The 21,387-nt window shown below is 40.4% G+C and overlaps 1 protein-coding gene across 3 annotated transcripts in view; it reads right to left on the bottom strand.

Moving 5' to 3' along the window:
- Nucleotides 1–17,799, bottom strand: part of C3H4orf19 (chromosome 3 C4orf19 homolog) — a 140,324-nt gene extending 122,525 nt beyond the window's left edge. Inside the window, exon 1 of one of the 3 annotated variants that reach the window (XM_054553817.2) lies at nt 17,494–17,799. In XM_054553817.2, the coding sequence (XP_054409792.2) occupies nt 17,494–17,649 (156 nt within the window). In that variant the 5' untranslated portion in view covers nt 17,650–17,799. The remainder of the gene's footprint in view (nt 1–17,493) is intronic. The other 2 variants (XM_054553818.2, XM_024246266.3) reach the window with 2 other exon arrangements.
- Nucleotides 17,800–21,387: the final 3,588 nt, after the last annotated feature.

The raw sequence follows: 21,387 nt of genomic DNA, 5'->3' as shown, positions 1-21,387 counted from the left end.
CCAGAGTATAATGCCTAGCTTGTAGTTAGTGCTCAATAAAATCACATTTATGTGTTAAATTATATTCATTCTAGAATACATTTACATACTGTTAAAGCAAAATAAGCAGGGAGTCAAAAGGCTGAGGCTGTCTCTGTGCTTTGAATTCCTGTATAACAAACTGTAAGCTAATTTAGTATATAAACAAACGAAAACTTAACTTAGGAGAATATTTTTTGTAACAAATAGCTGGGTTTCAGCCAATCACATGCAGCCAACTGACCAGACCATACTCAACTATGGCAAATACCTAGCTGTAACCAATCAAGTTATTTCTGTATTTTACTTCCAAGTTTAGCCAATGTAAGCTCACTGCTCACTGTGGAGAACTTGGAATCTCTTTTGGTTCTGAGTGCTACCCAATTCATGAATGGTTCTTTGCTCAAATAAACTGCGAAATTTAGTTAATGTTTTTCTTTTAAAAACATCAGGTACATGGTGTGGGAGTATAGAATTCAATAATTGTATTTGCAAATTAAAGTTCTCTGTGAAAAATATGCTGTGGGCTTTCAGGAAGGCTGACATACTTTCTTCCTAGTATATGGGAGATGTTCAATACATATTTGTTGAGTGAATAATAATTTCTGAACTATTGAAGTTTTAATTTATGGAAGAAAACCACACATAGCCACTCAAAATAATTTAAAGATCTTTTCTACATCTTAAAAAAAAACTTCTTAGGTAAGCAAAATAGGATTCTTCAAACAATGTAATTTAGAATAAATATTAGCGTTCACCAAAACTTTGAAAATAACTGGCTGACAATGAAAATACTAAGCATATAACTAAGGTAGCTCCTGTGATAATTTATAACTAGAGAACCCAATGTTTAATTCCTAAAGTTTCACACTTTTGAAGCTTCTGAGACATCTTCTCTTAAACCTGACTTTCAGATATAAAATGAACTCACCAATTTTTCGTGCAGAAAATTCATGCATTTTCAAGTATTTAATAAGAAAAGCTATCACCAATGAAATGCCTACACCCTTTTCACAGGGAAGGTAATTTGCAAACACATGCATGAAGATTAGTACCATACAGTAGGCAAATATTTTTCCATGTCCCACCCAAAGCAAACAAATGAAAATAGAAACTTCAAGGACAATTATAAAATATCTTCAAATTTAAAGACACAGCACCCTTTTATCCTTTGGCTCCACCTGTACCTTTATCAGAAACACACATTTCTTAATCAGTCCCAACTGGGAATTTCTAGCAGGAAAACAGTCTCAGTTGATTGTGAGGTAATTGATTTTTTTGTTACATTTCTTTACTCTCAAAACTTTATGAATCAAAAAACAAATGGCTTGAAAGTACTAATTTGTTGGTTGTAGATATTAAGAAACATAAACAAGTTCCCTGGTAGTAGCTCTTAATTATATCTACAGATGCTACGTTCTAACTCTTTCACGGCAGTTTTAATTTGGGAGATGTTCAATACATATTTGTTGAGTGAATAATAATTTATCACTGAATCAGTGAATATCAAAATGTCCCAATGTTTATGCATACAAACTGTATCTCCCAAAGTGTCATAGTATTGGCATAAAAATGCTTTGCCTTATCCATTTGGAAGAGAATATGATCAGTGTTCTTGTAGCAAAGCAGATAATGGGTCTATGTGCAGATATGGAAGGTTCAAGTTATGGAGAACATCAACCTTTGAGTTTCAGGGCAAACTGACTCAAATAGCTCACCCTGTTGTCTATCCAACATATTTTGCATTTTACTAGAAAATTCAGTAACTATATGTCATACCAAGAATAATATAAGTCCGATAGATTATTGCTTGGTCTGGGCATAGCTGAACGAAATGAGAAACATAAAATTTTCCAGGTACTTCTGAGGGTGCACATATACAGTCCAGGTCTGGGTTATACAGAGATAATACCAACTCTTTTAATAACCCTCCAGGGCACAACAATCTTGTCATCTTGGAATTTTCTACATGTCATCTTGTAATTTTCTGATTCTAAGATCCACTGGGGTGTGGTTCAGTCACATTCCTTCCTGTTCTACTTGCAATGAGGGTCTACTGGCTGCTCTTCCATGCTTTGTCTCCTTGACTACTACACAGTCTCTATGTGAAGTTGGTATTCAAGAAGCTTATTGAGGAATAAATTTCTGCATTTGCGAAAAGAACAATGTAAGCTTACTGAAAGGCAGACTTATAGCTGACTGAGGAGAAAATAATTAGTGCTTTAAATTTCTCCCTATATCATTTAGTCATTCATCGCTTAATAATGGGAATATGTTCCGAGAAATGTGTCGCTAGGTGATTTTGTTGTTGTGCAAACATCAGAGTGTACTTATACAAACCTAGATGGTAGAGCCTACTACACAGCTAGGCTAGATGGTACAACCTGTTGCTCCTAGGCTACAAATCTGTACCGTATGTGACTATACTACTGAATACTGTAGGCAATTGTAAACATATCTAAACATAGTAAATGTACAGTAAAAATATGGTATTATAATCTTAAGGGACAAACATTGTATAAGAGGTATATGACCCAAACGTTGTTATGAGGTACATGACTGTATATCAAAATCCTAGTTTAATACAATTTAAAGGAATATCACAGTTATGAGGCTTAACTTTTTTTCGAATTTTAAGATAAAAAGTATAAATGCATTACATGGATACTTAAATATTTAAGGCATTGTGAACCCACACAGAATTAACTATAGGAAAAGAAAACTGGTTTGAAAGACTTTAGAACTGAATCTTACACAAACATATGTGTGTGTGTGGGTATACAGAGTCTAAAACATCAAGCAGATGGTAACGTAAATAATGGAAATGTTTAGGATATGGAAAATGTTCAGTTGAAATAAATTAATAAAACACTGGAAACAAACACACCAAATTTGCAAAATGGGAGGCAGAGAGCAGAATAGTTTCCTAGAGATAGCAGCTTATTTAGATGATGAACACCAGATGCCAAGTGGAGCTCAGTAGAGACAAAAGTGTCATGATTAGCTTCAGGGGAGGAGAAGAAAAGGACGAGGCACCAGAGGTGAGAGATCCTAACACAGCCCTTTGCAGGCTGGGGCAACTCCCTAATTGCCCCTGGGGAGCTACAAGGCAAGGGACAAAGTAGCCATCATTTCTCATTTCAGTCAAAGGAGGAGGTTTACATCACTGAAGAGTGATTCAAAAGCCTCCATCTGGCTGAACCCCAAAACATGAGGGGTTGACAATGTGAAACACTGCTCCACGCCCATAGTCAGGCCAGGGTTGGCTGTGTCTCTGTGAGATATGAAACAGTCCCTGAGACACACTCTGTGAAAAGGACCTATGAGAATTGTAGGATGAGAAAGTGTTGAATATAGTTGTGGGAAATTACTGACATTATCAACAAATTAAAGTTGAACAGCCACGCCATTTCCTTCCGGAAGTTCAGGATATTGGTATTTTGTTGCAAGTGGGAAGGTACCTACTGACACGCCCTGAACCCAAAGTCCATTTCCCTAGCATAACCAATTAGGCAACTAACTTATTCCTACTGTATGTGTGAAAGACAGAGAGAGAACATGAGCAAGCTCCTGAGAGTGCTGTGTAAGTACAAACCACAAATGGGAGTCTTTCTTTTCCCTGAATTTTAGTGTTGCCTCAGATCTGAAATCTAATTGAAGCCTGTCAATTGTTGTACTGCGTGCTTCACAATGCATGAACGTGATACTGGACACTGACTCTGAGTTCAAGCACAAATTTACTGGAGGAGAAAGACATATTTATTTATGAGGCCTTCCAAGTAAAGCCAAATTATTCACAGATACAGTAAGTGCTAGAGGAGACTTTGCTTGTAGGAGAAAGAATTCTAGACCACAAGCCAGTATATCCCTGGGTTCTAGTCTTGGTCTTGCTCTTAATTTAGGGTTATGTGACTTTGGCCACCCCATTAGTCTTTCTAGACCTCAGTTTCCTCATGTGTGAAATGAAGACATAGAACTAAATGATCTCTAAAGCCCTTTTTGGCTCTAACAGTCTAGAAGATATTCGGAAGAGGGAGCAATCATTTTAGGACAGAGGATCACAAGATTCCATGATAGAAGAAGGGCGGTTTGCTCTTCTGCAAAGTCTGCTTTCCCTGACTACAAAAGTAAACATGAGAGTTGCAAAAACTCCAGAATACAGAAATGTCAAATATAGTTTGTAAATGCCCCTATAATCTTCACTGTTATTTGTTTAAAATTTATTCTTCCAGCTATTTTCTGTTAAGAGCTAATTATAATCATTCCTATTTTATTAAAATGAAACACTAAGTGCATTTTTCTTCAACAAGTTTTTAAAAACTTAAGACTATATCCTGAATATTTCTGTCATGTCATTATACATACATCTCATTTTTAAATCAGTGCAGAGTACTGCACTGTATCTACATATTGTACTTCTTTTTTTGAGATGGAGTCTCACTGTGTCACCCAGGCTGGAGTGCAATGGCATGATCTTGGCTCACTGCAACCTCTGCCTCCTGGGTTCAAGCAATTCTCCTGCCTCAGCCTCCCAAGTAGCTGGGATTACAGGTGCCCACCACCATGCTCAGCTAATTTTTGTATTTTTAGTAGAGATGGGGTTTCACCATGTTGATCAGGCTGGTCTTGAACTTCTGAACTCAGGTGATCTGCCCACCTTGGCCTCCCAAAGTGCTGGGATTACAGGTATAAGCCAGTGTGCTCGGCCTACATATTGTACATGTTGATGATATATGGATTTTTTTCATCACAAACAATACTGCAAGAAAACTTGTATACCCAAGTCCTAATATTCAATCTTGACACCTCTTCCCTCTCTTCCCATTTCCTATCCATTACCAGGTACTGGTGGTCTTATTGACTATCCTAGGAACCCATCCACTTTTCACTCTATAATTGCCTCTACTTTATTCAAGAGGAGAATCAACATCTTCCTCTGCAATAGTCCCTTAATTGATCTCTTCTCTCCCAGTCTTGCCTTCTTCCTACACAGCAGCCAGGGATGCAAATCTTATTACTTCTCAGTTTAAAACCTTCAATAGCTTCTCACTGTTCTTAAAATAAAGACCACCAATTATAAGGCTGTACTGTCTGCAATTTGCTAATTTATGGTATGTCAGTGTAGACAGTTTGGAATTTTTGAGTGTGTTTTTAATCTGTGCTTTAGGATGTAGATTAAGTGAGTTGCCCCAGCAGGAATATATATCCAGAAATGAAATATATTTCAGATATTATATTTCATTTATATTATATTTCATTAGTATTTCAGATATATTTCAAAATATAAATATAATATTTCAGAAATGAAATATAATCAGAAGGCAGAGATGGCTTGTACAGGTACGCTAGCCTCATTATTTCCACTCAACACAAAGGACTTTATGAGTTTGCAAAATGGATGTTAGAAGTTACTTTTCCTTGGTGAAATCAGTTTTGTATGAGTGTGGACTGGCTAGGAATAGTGTAGTGAGAGGCACTCCCACTCTTGCATCAACAATGTAGATTACAGCAATTCAGTATCTTTTACCCTTCCTAATGTTCCTAGTGCTTGTTTCTGAGAAATGGCTCATTCAGTGGCTGGTTCAAAGGATTCTTGTTGCTTAAATTAAGCTCTTAGGTGACCTCAACTCTTCTTCTAGAAGAGTGTCACATTTGTCTTTCATGAACTTTCCATGAAGATACAGTTGGAGAAACGAAAAGAACAGAAGGAGGGGCTTCACCAAGCTTACAGGACAGGATGTACGATTGTTTTTATTCCTGCTTACTAATCAAACTTGGATTGTGAGGGTGAATCGAACCTGAGACCAAGTGTTGAGGCTGTGAGGATGGTTCCTTTATCCTCACACATCTCCAAATTCTGGAGGTTTTAAAATCCACTGAGAGGGACCTGGTAGATATGAAGGATCAGGTTAGCTGAGGTTGGTTTTTAGCATGTGGCCTGCAAGGCCTACAGGATGAAGCTACTGTCTACCTCTCTTGATACTCCTCGTGCTCAAGACATTTCTCAGAACACCATCCCCCGAGCCATATCAGCATGCCCTTCACCCTCCCCTCTCTGGGGCTCCCTTTGCCAAGTGAGAGTCCACTCAGCCTGTGGATCCCAGCTGGACATCCCTTCCTCAGGGAAGCCATCCACATCAGTATGGTTATTGCATCGATACCTGTCTCCCACCAAGATTGTGTCCAGGTCCATTTTGTTCACCTTTGTATCCTCACCACCTGGCACAGTGCTTGACCTCCACAGATACTTGTTCAATAAAAGGGCATTTAGGTTTTATTCTACACATTGGTAGAAAAAAAAAAGCTTTTTGTGGCACTAGGTTCACTAATTGGAATGGGCCCTCCAGTATAAGAACATTATACAATACTATTTTTTCAAAACTCCAATTCACAAAATGAAGAATGGAGAATACACTAAATATGAAAAGTGAGGTCACGGCCCTCTGTTTTAAATGCTATAAATGCCACCTTTGTTATTCTGAAAACTCTTCATGGAACTGAGAATCAAGAAAAGGTCACATTCTTGAGCTTTAATTTCTCCATATTTTACAGTTTTCTTTAGTCTCCCTACTTATACCATGATCATTCAGCATGTAAATAAGTTCTGCTTTCTCTGTGAACTCCACTGTTGCTTCCTTTCCTCAAACTCAGTCCTTGGCATCCTCTCTGCCTCACACTAATACAAACATGGAATCGATTATACGTTTTACCCTAACAAGTTCTTTACATGCTTGGGGTATAATTATATTTAGAAATATTTAAAACTATCCCTGGACAGATATTTAAGTAGACAATTTCATAATGAGGAAATTCACATCTCTAGTTAGAAATTCAGGGGAAATCCCAAGAGTTTAAGCTTGAAAGTTTCCTGCTATTTCGTGTGGCTTTTATATAAGGTCAAGATGAGGGGAGCTGGGAGAAGGTGTGTGTAGTTTGAGCCCCTCCCTCATTCTTTCTTTCCATCCTGTACCTCCCATCCTGCTCTAGTCCAGATGTATTTTACATTTGAGAAAATGGGAGGCCACAGAGGCTGAGACTCAGATTATTTAAACATTTACTAAGGGCGGGCTGTGCTAGGTAGACACATTAGAGGAAGTAGTTAGCGTCCCAGTTTTACAGATGAGAAAACTGAAATCCAGGAAGATTAAGTATTCCTGAGGTCCCACAACAAATGGCAGAGCCAAAATTCAAACCTGATGAGTCCAGTTCTCATTACAGTCTCTTCTGGGGCAGCCAGGCCTGACTCCAAGTGGGCCACAGCTTCTCCTCTTTTGAGACTTACACAAGAAGTACAGTGGACCAAATGGCTTAGTGATGGAAGAAAATACAACCCCCACACCCAGTTTCTTTCCAAAGGGCTCACTTAAACTGAATAGAGGGTAAGCACCTGCAGAGGTGAGTACTGATTTAATGCAAACAAATGTGCATATGATGCTGTCATCTGTGTTTGGGAGGATGAATCTCATAATTTCTGACTTATGGGCGTGGGTGTACTTGTGCCTCTCCTAGTCATACCTGCCATTAGGGGACCTGCGATGTGCTCCAGCCGTGGATTCTTGAGTTTGTGTTTGTTAGCTTGTTTTGCTTGTTTGTCTAGTTAACTCTTAAAGGGCAATTGCCTGTCAAGGGTTGCAGTTTCAGTAATTTTATTCTCTAAAGCTATTTTAGTTTTTTTTTTTTTTTTTTTTTTTTTTTTTTTTTTTTTTTTTAGTTATATAAAGTAACACTCCTTTTGCCCCATTAAATCTTTGAATCTAGGCAGATTCAAAGGCAGAGGGTATTAAGAAAACAACTCTCTAGCTCCCTCACTAGTGAGCTGTGACTTCTCTATCTGCCTTTGTTTTCAGGCTCACCTCCCCAGAGCCAAAATTTAGCCCTGTGCTGCAGCACCAGGAAATACTTGTGTTTTATCTTCCAACAGAGAAAGCATGGCATCAACAGTAGTGCCTGAACTCATTTTACAGCAGGGGGATCAGGCTTGGTGGGGCCTCTGCCTGGGCTGCAGTGGATCTCTGCCGTTTTTACTATGTCTACCCCTAGAATACTTGGCTTCCTTTGCCAAAACCAAATCCTGGTGAGCATCATAAAACTTGTCTCGTCAAGTTTAAAAGAGAATGCAGATAAATTGTAACTCCAATCTTGAAGGTCTAGCCAATTAACTCTGTTTTATGAGTCTCTTTGGAAATGACTATAGCATTAAATGTGTTTGTCACATGCCAGGGAGCCAGCAAACCAGGATCCAAACCCAGGTAATGGCGGCTTTAAAATCTGAACTCTTACAACTTCCCCACACTGCTCACCAGTGGCTGGGAGACGCTGCCACAGGGAAAGGAACAGCTCTGACGTGGTTGAGTGAAAAAGCACAGGACAGGAAGGTTAGAGACATGGGTCCCAGCCCTAAAACAACCTTCAACTTATGGGAGATCCTTGAAGAGGTCCCTTTCTCTCTTTAGGCCTCAGTTTTCTTATCCATAAAATGAGGGGTTTGGACCACTGAAGACCCCTTCCAGGTCATGATTCTGTCATCTACTGACTTTTTTTTTTTTTTTTTTTTTTTTGAGACTGAGTCTCGCTCTGTTGTCTACGCTGGAGTGCAGTCCGGGTTCATGCCATTCCCCTGCCTCAGCCTCCCGAGTAGCTGGGACTACAGGCACCCGCCACCAAGCCCGGCTAATTTTTTTAGTAGAGACGGGGTTTCACTGTGTTAGCCAGGATGGTCTCGATCTCCTGACTTCATCTATGGACATTTTTAAAGCCTCAGCTTAGTTGCTTAAGAAATAGGCTTAAAAATTGAATTGAAAAAAAAATTCAAAATCTTTTCATCATTCAAAGAAACAAAGGAAAGGACGGCAAAATTGCTCACATCATTTGAAATTTGAAGTGTGGTTTGTTGCCATTGGGATCAACATATGGATTCAATGAAATAAGAAAATCAGGCAGGGGAGGAAATCAGTTTTTAATGAGGCATTTTCAATTTTCCATGAAATAATTACTTCAAATCACAAATATAAACTTTGAAGCATCTTTCTGAATTTGGCACAGTGTATATGAAAAAAGTCAAACCAAAGTAAACCAAAGACTGATCGGTTTGATAATTTCCTCCAAAGACCAAATAGAAAACCTGAAAAGTGCTTTAGTTGGACAGATAGAGAATTGTGCTTGGAGCCAGCAGGCCTGGGTTCAAGTTTTGGCTGAATCACATCTCCAAGTCTGTGTCCTTAACTATGAAATGATCATCATAATCCTACCTACATAGATATCACAGGGTAGTTGGGAAGGCCTAATAAACAGAACTACATAAAGAACTATTTCATTACAAATAATTGCCTGCCAAAAAAATTTCCCCACTATTTACATGGACATACAGATTTGGAATTTTAATGTTTGAATTACCTCTTAGCAAAAGCTGAAAAACTGCTATAATTAAAAGGAATGGGGGAAGCTGCCTTTAAACAAACAACAAAACCACAATCACCAAAAAGTATCCTTCTTTTACAGTAGCAAAGAATTGCAAAGATAACATCCCAGCCTGAAGGTTGGGAAGCACAGTTCAGAACTTGACAGTCCAGAATCATGTTCACATTCTCTCTTTATTCCCTTAGAAGATCTGGCATCGAGTCCCATGGAAGGTGCTTTGAAATGCCTCCCAGATTGCATCCTTCTCCTCTATTTCCTCCATCTTTACCTTGGTCTGAGCTCTCTTCACAGCAGTTAAATGACAGCAAAGCCTAAGCAACAATCAGGGTCCCTGCTGCCAGGCCAGCCTCAGTACTGCCCGATTAACCTTTCTAACAAGCAGACTTCATCAGGCTCCACAGCGATTCCATCAGTATCACATGACTTCCTTCTACTGCCAAAAACGCACCCCTACTGTAGTCCAGCAATCCCTCCACTTGCTCTCATACCTGTAGCATTGATTCCAGCCCAGGGTCCAAGCTTTCACTGTTCTCCCTGCCTAGAAAGCTCCTCCACCTTCATGTAAAGGACCTCTTCAAGGAGAACTACAAACCACTGCTTAAGGAAATAAGAGAGGACACAAACAAACAGAAAAACATTCCATCCTCATGGATAGGAAGGATCAATATCTTGAAAATAGCCATACTGCCCAAAGTAATTTATAGATTCAATGCTATTCCCATCAAACTACGATTGACATTATTCACAAAATTAGAAAAAAAGCTAATTTAAAATTAATATGGAACCAAAAAAGAGTCCACATAGCCAAGACAATCCTCAGCAGAAAGAACAAAGGTGGAGGCATCACGCTACCTGACTTCAAACTATACTACAAGGCTACAGTAACCAAAACAGCATGGTACTGGTACCAAAACAGATATACAGACCTCAGAAATAAGACCACACATCTTCAACCATCTGATCTTCGACAAACCTGACAAAAACAAACAATAGGGAAAGAATTCCCTATTTAATATATGGTGCTGGGAAAACTGGCTAGCCATATGCAGAAAACTGAAACTGGACCCCTTCCTTAAACCACATACAAAAATTAACTCAAGATGGATTAAAGACTTAAATGTAAAACCTGAAACCATAAAAACCCCAGAAGAGAATCTAGGCAGTACCATTCAGAACATAGGCATGGGCAAAGATTTTATGATGAAATCGCCAAAAATAATTGCAACAAAAACCAAAATTGACAAATGGGATCTAATTAAACTAAAGAGCTTCTGCACAGCAAAAGAAACTATCATCAGAGTGAACAGGCAACCTATAGAATGGAGGAAAATTTTTGCAATCTACCCACCTGACAAAGGTCTAATTTCCAGAATTTATAAGGAACTTAAACAAATTTACAAGAAAGAAAACCAAACAACTCCATCAAAAAGTGGGCAAAGGACATGAACAGACACTTCTTTAAAGAGGAGACTTATGTGACCAACAAACATACAAAAAAAAGCTCATCATCACTGATCATTAGACAAATGCAAATCAAAACCACAATGAGATACCACATCACACCAGTCAGAATGGTGATTATTAAAAAGTCAAGAAACAGTAGATGCTGGTGAGGCTGTGGAGAAATAGGAACGCTTTTACACTGGTGGTGGGAATGTAAATTAGTTCAACCATTGTGGAAGACAGTGTGGCGATTTCTCAAGGACCTAGAACCAGAAATACCATTCAACCCAGCAATCTCATTATTGGGTACCTACCCAAAGGAATATAAATAATTCTATTATAAAGATACATGCACATGTATATTTATTGTGGCACTATTCACAATAGCAAAGACATGGAATCAACCCAAATGCCCATCAGTGACAGACTGGATAAAGAAAATGTGGTACATATACACCATAGAATACTATACAACCATAAAAAAGGAGCATGATCATGTCTTCTATAGGGACATGGATAATGCTGGAAGCCATCATCCTCAGCAAACTAACACAGGAGCAGAAAACCAAACACCACATGTTCTCACTCATAAGTGGGAGTTGAACAATGAGAACACATGGACACAGGGAGGGGAACAACACACACCAGGGCCCGTAGGGAGGGCAGGGGGAGGGAGAGTATGAGGATAAATAGCTAATGCATGCAGGGCTTAATATTTAGGTGATGGGTTGACAGGTGCAGCAAACCACCATGGCACATGTTTACCTATGTAACAAACCTGCACATTCTGCACATGTATCCTGGAACTTAAAATAAAATTAAATTAAAAAAATAAACAAGCAAAAAAAAAAAAAAAGAAAGAAAGCTCTTCCACTCTCTTTCACCTATCTTAATACAAGTCATTTCTCCAAACTCCCTTTAGTGCAGGGCTCAGCGTTTACTGTGGTTATGCAATCATCTGGGAGATCCTATTAAAATGCAGGTTCTGATTCAGTAGACAGGAGGTGAAGTCAGGACTCTGCATTTCCAACAAGCTCCCAGGTAGTTATGATGCTGCTGGTCCATGGACCTCACTTCAAGGACCAAAGCTTACTGGCTTATTGGAAAAAAATGGAAAGGGAATAGTTTTTTGAGATACATGGACATGGGTTTAAACATCATCTTGATTAGGTTTTAGCTGTGTGACTTAGGGCAAATAACTTCCCTTGTATCATGGGAATATTACTTATTTTATATAAATGATGTGAGGATCTTTTGAGATATTAACAGATATTATTCCAAATAGGGCTTTCTCTTGGCTCCCCTGAACTCATCACTTCATCCTCTAATAAGCGTCTCTGATTATCCAGTCTTATTTCTCTTTACTTGGAATTTTATTGCTTAAATAACATGTGTGCACATGCAACCATATATAAATGAGACCATATGTTCTTTGAGGGCATAATCATGTTTGATATTTCTCTTAGCATATAAATCAAGAAAAAGTTTTACTAAAGTTTGATTTTTTTTTCCACACAAAACTCTGAGCTGTATGATACTTAGTAATACCACCACCCTTCACTGCAGCATTATGTAGGGAGGCAGGGCTCCGTCGTGGTACTGAGCACAGGCTTTGGAGTCAGACACACCCAAGTCCCAGTGTTGCATTCATCACTCACCATCTGTCCTGCCTAATCCAGACTAACATGTCTGGTTCTCATTTTCTTCACCTGTAAAATAGGAATTTTGCCTTAACCTTTAGTGCTATTGTGAGAATTAAGTTAGACAAGTTACATAAGGTACGAGGTGTATATTATAAATTGTGAAAAAGGCCATGATTCTCCATCCCTCCCTGAATCCATGCCATTTTCTAATGTAACGCTGCAGTTCCTCCCATTAAAAAGTGGGGTCTATTTCTCCACCCCTTGAATCTGAGCTGGCTTCTTGAGTTGCTTTTGAAATAGACTGGAGTAGAAGTGAGTTGTGTCAGCTTGAACCTAGGCCTCAAGGGGCCTTGCTTCCGTTCTCTCTTGCAACCAAGTTGGGCCAACATGTGATGAACCCAGGCTAGGCTGCTAAATCATGAAAGACGTGAGGCTCAGCTGCTCCCCACATGACATGGCCGATGGTCTGCCAATACTCAGAGGCAGAGCTGCCTTGGTGACCACAGATGCATGGAGGAACCTGGAAAAGACAGTAATTTGCCCACCCAAGCCCACCCAAACTGCTTATCTACAGAAGCACAAGCTCAATAAATGGTGGTTATTTTAAGCCATTACGTTTGGGGTGATTTGTTACATGGCAATAGATAACTGATACTGAATATATAAGTAATTTCTCAATAAACAGTAGCTATGTTTTGGACAATATTATACTTAATATAGAATGAGTTTTTCATAGTACTAACATTTGTGCTTTTTAGTCAGAAGTAGGAAGATGACTAAACCAGGAATTGGGACTCTGAGATTCCAGTCCCAGCAGTTTTTCCAATGGGCAGCCGTATGACTTTGGACAAATCATTTAACCTCTTTGAGACTCAGTTTCCTCATTTGTAAATTAAGGTGGTTAGACCAAGTAACTTTTAAGGTTCTTTTCCAGCTCTAAAAACGATCAAGGGTCCTTTTACCAAAAGGCAGTACTTCTTCCTTTCTAACAGATAGTTTTGAACACAATTTAATGTTTTTCTTGTAGACTTAGGGTTTAATCACAGACCACCTTCACTGTATTGTCTTTGCTGACTAGCATTTGGCTGTAACCACATTTCATACTTATCACAAGAACTGTACATTGAAACTATAAAGTAGATCTCCTTGCTGTGGACCAGGAACGCAGGTAGCCAAGCTCATTAGGAATCAGAAATGAAATAATGCCAAATAAGTTCTAGTGGGAATCTTAAGTATGTGACTCTTAACAATTTGAAGGGCAGGTGGACTTCTTTTATGCATTTCTAGGTTACAATACATATTCTGGAGGACTAAGGTTGTTGACAATCTGACCAAATAAAAGCAATACTATTTTACAGCTATACAGAATCAAATCTTTGTATTTATTGCACATTAATAACCAAGATACATATGATACTCATTTATCAAATGAGGGAAAACAACACCAAAATCAAATTTCAAAACTCCTGTGTGTGGACATCTACTCTACAACTAGTGATCAAGTGAATGAATTTAAAATATATCTAAATACACATTGTATTAAAAAGCTATGCGTGTGGCAATGAGTCAATAACCAAGGTGACTTTTGTTCGTTCACAGGCATTATGTATAGCCTCTCACATGTCACTAATACTCTTACAAATATAATACAGTCCTCTCTGTGACATATAGCAGGCTATGTTGTGGCCAACTGAAAACAATAAAAAAGAAAGGCTGTTCTACTGTCCATTTCCACTAGTGTTAAACAATCAAATGTTTTTACTCCCAGAAGGAGTTAAGCTAAATCAGAGAATGTGTATATGAGGGCAACAGTTTACTTTAGCTTTGCCTTCAGATGTAGATATTTAAGTCTGTAGAAGGAAGCACTAGGTTGTTGAAAATGTGAAATATAATTGGCTATTTATCAGAAAATTTTTTCTGTGATTAAAAACCACGAGAAGCTCTAGAGGAACTAGAATCCACATGAAGAATATTGCAATGAAACATGGCTTACATTTATCTACCTGGAGAAAATGTATTTTGAAATGACATGTAAATTGACGTCAGAGATTCAAGTCAACTAATGGGTTCTTACAGTTAAAATCTTAAATACCAGTGCTTCTTTAACTATCTTTTGAATCAATTCACTTCTCTCTCTCCTCTAATTTAAATTTTTGCCGCAGCTGCCTTTGGTCTTGGTTGTATCTTTCCTGTTTCATTCTCATTGCAGCCTGCATGAATTCTCTAAAGTAGAGATCTGCTGTGCTTAAGATCCTTCAGTGGTTTCTCCCAAGATATTAGGATCTCTGAAGACAAGGACTGTGTCCCCAGAAACTCATCGACTATCTGGTGTCTCTGGGTCTACGCATGTGATGTCTCCAAGGCCAGGTCACAGTTTTATTAAATTTTGGAGAACCACTTGTACACCGAACAGAACAGAGTTCAGCACTTGTGATAAAGTTTGAGATACAATATTCCTTTTGTCATTTGTTAATATTCATTGCAGCTCAGGAACATCTTTTCTACAATGCCTGACAACACTGAGTCAGAGTTTTAATTTTCTGTTTCAGGACACATATTCATTGGCTTGGTGTTTTACATATGTTTTGGGAAAGGATTATTTGATAATCTTACAGTCCTGAAGATTTTAACTAACCTCTGTGGGACTATGATATTCTTGGGTGAAAACGGTACAAGTAGATGAATGATTTCATTTTCAGTTTATTCTCTTAAATAGCAGTTAGAGTAAGAAAGGCTACTAGAGACACAGGATGGCTAGAGACACAGGATGGCTCAGTGGTTAAGAGCAGGCACTCGAGAAAGGCTACATCTGACCTGCACATAGGTGAAGACTCCAAGTCAGCTTCCCCTAGGATGACCCCGTTAACTCAACTCTTTTCTACACACCTACAAAGTCTCTCTGTAAGCATGTAATCTAATGACCAAAAAGAATGACCAAAAGGAAAATCTGTCTAATGACCAAGAAAGAAAAGCAGGACATAGGTACTAGTTACTATTTAACCAAGACTGTAAAAGATCCCAAGATTCAGGGTTATCAGAAAAATTGTGTAACTAGGGGAATGTGAAACACAGTATAGGGAGAGGAAACCCAGCTACTGGGAGGCTGGTATTCAATTATTTGGAAACTGGCGTCCATTCCAAGAAGCACAGTGAATGGGCTTCCGGGCACCAAGAGCGGGCTGTTCTAGGAGGAAAGGGGCCGTCCCTACCTGCGCTCTGCCCTTGGGCTGCAAATGGATTCTGGCCGGAGCTTAGCCAGGTTGTATTTCCAGGCTCAGAGAAGGGTCTGGGTGGGAAGTCAAGGGAATCATTCCATGTTTAGGATAATGGAACACGTTGAGTTGGTATGCAAGTTTTTGTCTTCAATCCCAGATATCCAAAAAGCTCTTTGAAACACAGGAAAGATTGGCCCTATTTCTCTTTAGGTATCATTATTTATCTAAATCTCTGGAGCCATTGAGGACCGAGATCATACGTGCTGAATAAATGCACGGAGCAGGATCAGAGGATAGACACAGAATGGGCCAAGAAGAGAAGTAAGCCACACCTTCCCTTCCTGTCTCAGCATCTGTTCCATTTCTGCTCAGTGACCCAGGCAGCTTGCTGTTACCTGACTCTTCACACTTTAGGGAAATACAAATAACTCCAGAACTTAACTTTACCTTTGAGCGTCAAATTGTTTCAATTATGTACCTTGTTTCAATTATCTGCCTCCTGACAGTGTTTGGCAGCTGGGACCAGTAAGGTGGTCTATGATCTTTAACATCTGTCTTATCCTTCCTAAAATGGTATTAACTTGAAGGATTAAATGGGGAAGGGGGAGGGGTAGGCAGCAAATATAGACTCTATTTTAATGTTTAAAAGCAGTAACCCCTTTCCATTTCTTTCTCATTCAACTCTCAAATGCTTCTCGTCTTTTCTCCAGATATTATTCCTCATAAGTGCTTGCTTGATTGCAACCACCAAGGACATCCACAAACCAGGGCAAGAAGGACCATCAGTAATTCTTTCGCATAAATAGTGACAGGAAGAAAATAAACGCCCTATTCTTCAATGATTTGAACCACCTCTGAAGCACAAACTTCCTCTAAATTCACAGGGCAAATATCCATCATGGGGCAGGTATCTATGCCGCCATGGAAAGTAACATAAAATGTACTAAGTCATCAGAGGGAGTTTGATTTTGTTTTTAAGGTCAATTGCCGTGCTGGGGTAAAAAGCATTGATTCTTGCTTTTTATCACCGGAAAAATTCTTCACCAGTACTTTGTCAAAATCTCGCCTCATCAGGGCTGCCAAGGTCAATGCAATCTAAGTAACCAACCTGGGAGATGCTTGCCTAATTATTAAATATTTAGCAAACAGTTTGTGACTATTTAACTGTTTGCACCTGGCACCCTCTTTTCACAACGTGAGTCCTCCTGGCACCCTGACCTCTTCCCCCACCCCTACCCACCGCCCAGGCCGCCAGCACCCCTGGGGGGCAAATACCAGGACCCAAGGGCATTTCAAAGAAACAGCAGAGGTCACATTCCATTTCCTTTTTATTAAAAAACATAACTTAAAATGGGGGAGGAGGGCACAGATCTAAGGGAAAATCTCTTGCAGCTTTTTCAAGTTCGCATGCACCGTTGAAAGTTCATTAGTTAGGGATTTAAAAGCAAAAATGTTTCACACAACCAATTAAACGCCAAGCTTTACAAACGCCTTGGTCTTTGGTTTTGGGAATCTGTAAAAGTCCGCCTCCCCCCACCCGAGTTTTGCCCCTTTTAGAGCCCCTTTGTTGAATTACGTGACTTTTCCTGAAGTCATCAAACTTTGAATTGCGTCTCTAATTTTTTTTTCAGGGCAAAAGCAAATCAAGAAATTAAAAGTAGGCACCTCGGAGAGAAGTGGGGGAAAGCTCGCCCCAAAGCCAGGTTCCGCAGAACTAAAGCCCTCCTTGTGCGCGCGGGGCGGGGGATTGTCCCTACCTGGGGCCAGACGGCGACGGCGACGGCGGCGGCGGCGGCGGCGGTGTCCCGGCGCCCATGGCTTCGCCGGCCTCGGGCGGCCGCGCCGGGAAACGCTAGCGGCTCCGCGCTGCCTGGAGCCCGCCGAGCTCGCAGCGGCCGCCCCAGCGTTGTCATTGGGTCCGCGCGTCACGTGGCCCGGGCTGAGGGTGAGCCTTCCCGACACGCGTAACCCTTTACCTGCACGCCCCGAGGATGCGGCGGGGCTAGGGCTCGAACCCCTGGAGTACGATGTCCGACATCCCCGGGGCCGGGGCGGCAGTCCCGGGCGCACTGAAGCAGAAAATTCACGCGCTTGTTGGCCTCTGAGCACAAACGACCGCGCCAACCGCCTGCCATCCCGGGAAACTCCGTGGTGCCTACTCCAATGTTGCGCTGGAGAGAAGGGAGCTTCCTATGATCAAGGGACTGCAGTACGGGGATACACAAAACAAATGCACCCGCTGGCAAATAGATGTGTACTCCCAAACCCCGCGAACTTGCATTTTTCAGTTTCCTGCTTATTTCTGGCATTCGCCGCCTAGACCTGCTGTGAGCTCCATGGCCAGCCCTGTATGAGCTACGTGGACCTAGAAACAGCGGGGGCGCCACCACCACGATAAAAACCAGGGAAGTTGCACACACTCGCCTGCACCCTAAAGGCCCCAGTGGGAGTTCAATGAACTCCTGGTTCCCCGTCCCCTCCTCACCCACTCCCCCACCATCCTTTTCTTTTCCTGAGGTCTTAGGACATTGGCCACAACACTGCATCCAATCTACTGAGTTCCACATTCGTAGCTGTTGACAATCCATATACCTAAGGCGGGTGGAGAACTGACTCTGCTTAAGGACTGGACATTCTTTTCACCTGTGCTCCAAAGCAAACGCTGGGCTTGCCAAAAAAAAGTGTTAAGCAACTGCGCCACCTAGCTTACCCTCTTCTCTCTTCTTTTCAACTCATCCAGCAAGAGAATAAAACAGGATATTGGAGAGGCATCTGGACAGAGTATTATCTAAGGATGGACATAGTGTCCTTGGGTTTTCAATGTATCTACTTTAATGATTCCAGCCCCATTCACATGATATTTGCCAGGCTTTTGAGAATTTGAAGACTGCATTTTTTGAATCCTTCTAATTTTGCAGTGCTGGGATTGCACGCTGTAAAGTGGTAGATTTTTGCAGGAAGTTATAGGTGGTTTTACATCCTTTGTCACAATGAACGGCACTCATGTCCAACTTATAGTCGACACTTAATTGTCTACAGGATATTGATACATTTATCAAGTAGGTTATCTGTCCAAAAAGGCTTTGGTATTTGTATTGGGTTTCATTTTATTTATTTATTTATTTATTTATTTATTTATTTATTTATTATTTGAGACAGGGTATGGCTGTTGCGCAGGCTGGAGTGCAGCGCGATTTCAGCTCACTGCAACCTCCTCCTCCGGGGATCAAGGGATCCTCCCACCTCAGCCTCTGGAGTGCCTGGGACTACAGGCACATACTACCGTGCTTGGATAATTTTTGTATTATTATTATTATCATTTTTGTGGAGACTAGGGTCGGGGGTGAGCTCTCCTTAACTTGCCCAGGCTGGTCTTGAACTCGTGAGCTCAAGCAATCCGCCCGCCTCGGCCTCCCAAAGTGCTGGGATTGCAAGCTGAGCCACCACGCGCCCAGCCTGCCTTGGGTTTTAAAGTGCAGTTCCTGGACTAATAGCATCGGCATAATCTGAGAGAACGTAGTAAAAATGCAAATTCTTGGGCCCCACCCCAGACGTATTGATTCAGAAATAGTTGGGGAGGGATGGTGAAGAAATCTGTGTTTTAGCAAGTGGTACCTACTCCATTTTGCGAACCGTTGCTCTGAATATGCACAAGTAGCTGGCAAAGTTCCCCTCATCTATTAAATAGTAAGGGCTGGCATTCTATAAAACTAGAGGTGCTGCTTTTATTTGTATCCCTAAATTACCAGTATTATGTAATCTGTCATGTTGATACACTGAAACTGAACCCTCCGTGTGTCCATACAACGTGTAATCTGTATTTCTTGCAGATCTCTTGGAATGCCAAATTGAGATCTGAGGGGGCCCTTGTAAAACATATGGAAGAAAAACCCATGGTTTCTTGATGCACACCAGGGTGAAAACACCATGATTCACTTCATTTTTTAGGTGTGCCCATGTTTTCACTGACATGTAAATTGTTCCCAGCCAATGAGTCATGAAAGATAGGAAAGCTAATTTTTTTGAGTGGATTTATCTACACGGTTCCAAATTTGTGAAAGAGTTCTAAAAAACAAACAACATTAAAAACATTATGGTATCCGTTTATGTTGTAACCCAAAATACTCCCCACACTATATTAGGCATTGCAGTAAGGGCTCCTGAGAAAGAAAGAACTGAGTGGGTTTTTATTTCAGTTTTCTCCATGGGATAGATAGCCTATTTCTAATGGGCTAGATGGATGTCTTACTTTTAAACTCTCTAGGTCCAAGTTTGTTTTGTGATTTCCCCCCACTTTCATCCCCTGGTCACTTTACATTTGTAATTCTATCTACTCAATTTCAATTGGAACTGGATTTGAGTTTTCCCTCTCCTTCATCAAACACCTCTATCCATTAAGCCCTGAAATAAATCTTGAATTGCCCCTACTCTAAGCAGGTTCTAAGATCAGGTTCTAACACTTTCTGAGATCATAGCCATGGTCTTTACTGGTCTCCCAGCTTCTGATCTCTTCCGTCTTAAAGCCATCTGACAAAGTAACTGCCCTTCCCTAAAACTTTTTTTCCCAGCTCCCTGTTGAAACCAGCACAATTTTCCAACAAGCCAAATGCCCATAGCACTGAAGCTTGAGAAACTTACACCTGCTGCCTGTTGACCAGTTCCCCCTCCTTAACCCTCCCTAATTCCTGTTTTCCTATAGGAGGTTACAGTGAGATGCTAGACACCTGCTGCCTATTGATCAACTCCTCTTCCTTGCCCTGCCTGTTTTCTCCCCCCATATAAACCCCAACTTTACACAGGGGAGATTCAGATTTGAGTCTTGTCTCCTGTCTCTGGCTGATATCACCCATAATAAAGCCTTCTTCCCTGACAATACTCATTGCCTTAGTGATTGGCTTTCTGTGTAGTGAGCAGCAGGACCTAGGCTGGGCCCCTGGCTTTCAGTGACACTATTGACTACTGAATAAAGTCTAAAATCCCAACAGCATTTGAAGTCACCTGAAATATGCTTCAACTCCCATTTTTGCTCATGCAGCTTCCTTTACCTGAAATGTCTCTCTGACATTGACAGCTAAGTCCTAATTATTCTTCTAGCCTCAGCTCTATCTCCTCTGGGTCAACCTTTTTGATACTCAGGTAGCGTTAATTGCTCCTCTGTAGTATATCCTCAGCACCTGGCTCTCACTCTTACTAACTTTGAAATCAGTCTCATCTGGTTTAGCTGTGTCTCTTCTAGACTGTAGGGTTCTGGATGGCAGGAGTCATGGGTGACTTTTCAAATCATTCCAGGATATAGCATAATACCTTGGGCATAGCAAGCATACAGTGTTGACTGTTGTGTTCTTGACTCTAGGAAAGAAGATATTTAAACAAACTCTATTCATTTGAAATGCTTTTTTGCAAATATTTATTAACTTCTCTACATTTTCTTTGAGAACTAAAAGGAGAGGGGTTTAGCCATTTCAACCTAAAGATATTACCCTTTGTAAGTAATGGAATTGTTTTCAGTGGTGGTAAATTTTGAACACGTTAGTCTCAGCCATGTGATGCAGGCAATAAACCAGAATAATTTATTTTCTTAACACATTAAAGTTTCTCTGAGAACAATTATTTCATGACAACTAGATATAAGCTTTCAGATAATTATTTCC

This window comes from Pongo abelii, chromosome 3 (genome assembly GCF_028885655.2).
Source record: "Pongo abelii isolate AG06213 chromosome 3, NHGRI_mPonAbe1-v2.0_pri, whole genome shotgun sequence".
Classification (NCBI taxonomy): Eukaryota; Metazoa; Chordata; class Mammalia; order Primates; family Hominidae; genus Pongo; species Pongo abelii.
This window is presented reverse-complemented; position numbering and strand designations above follow the sequence as displayed.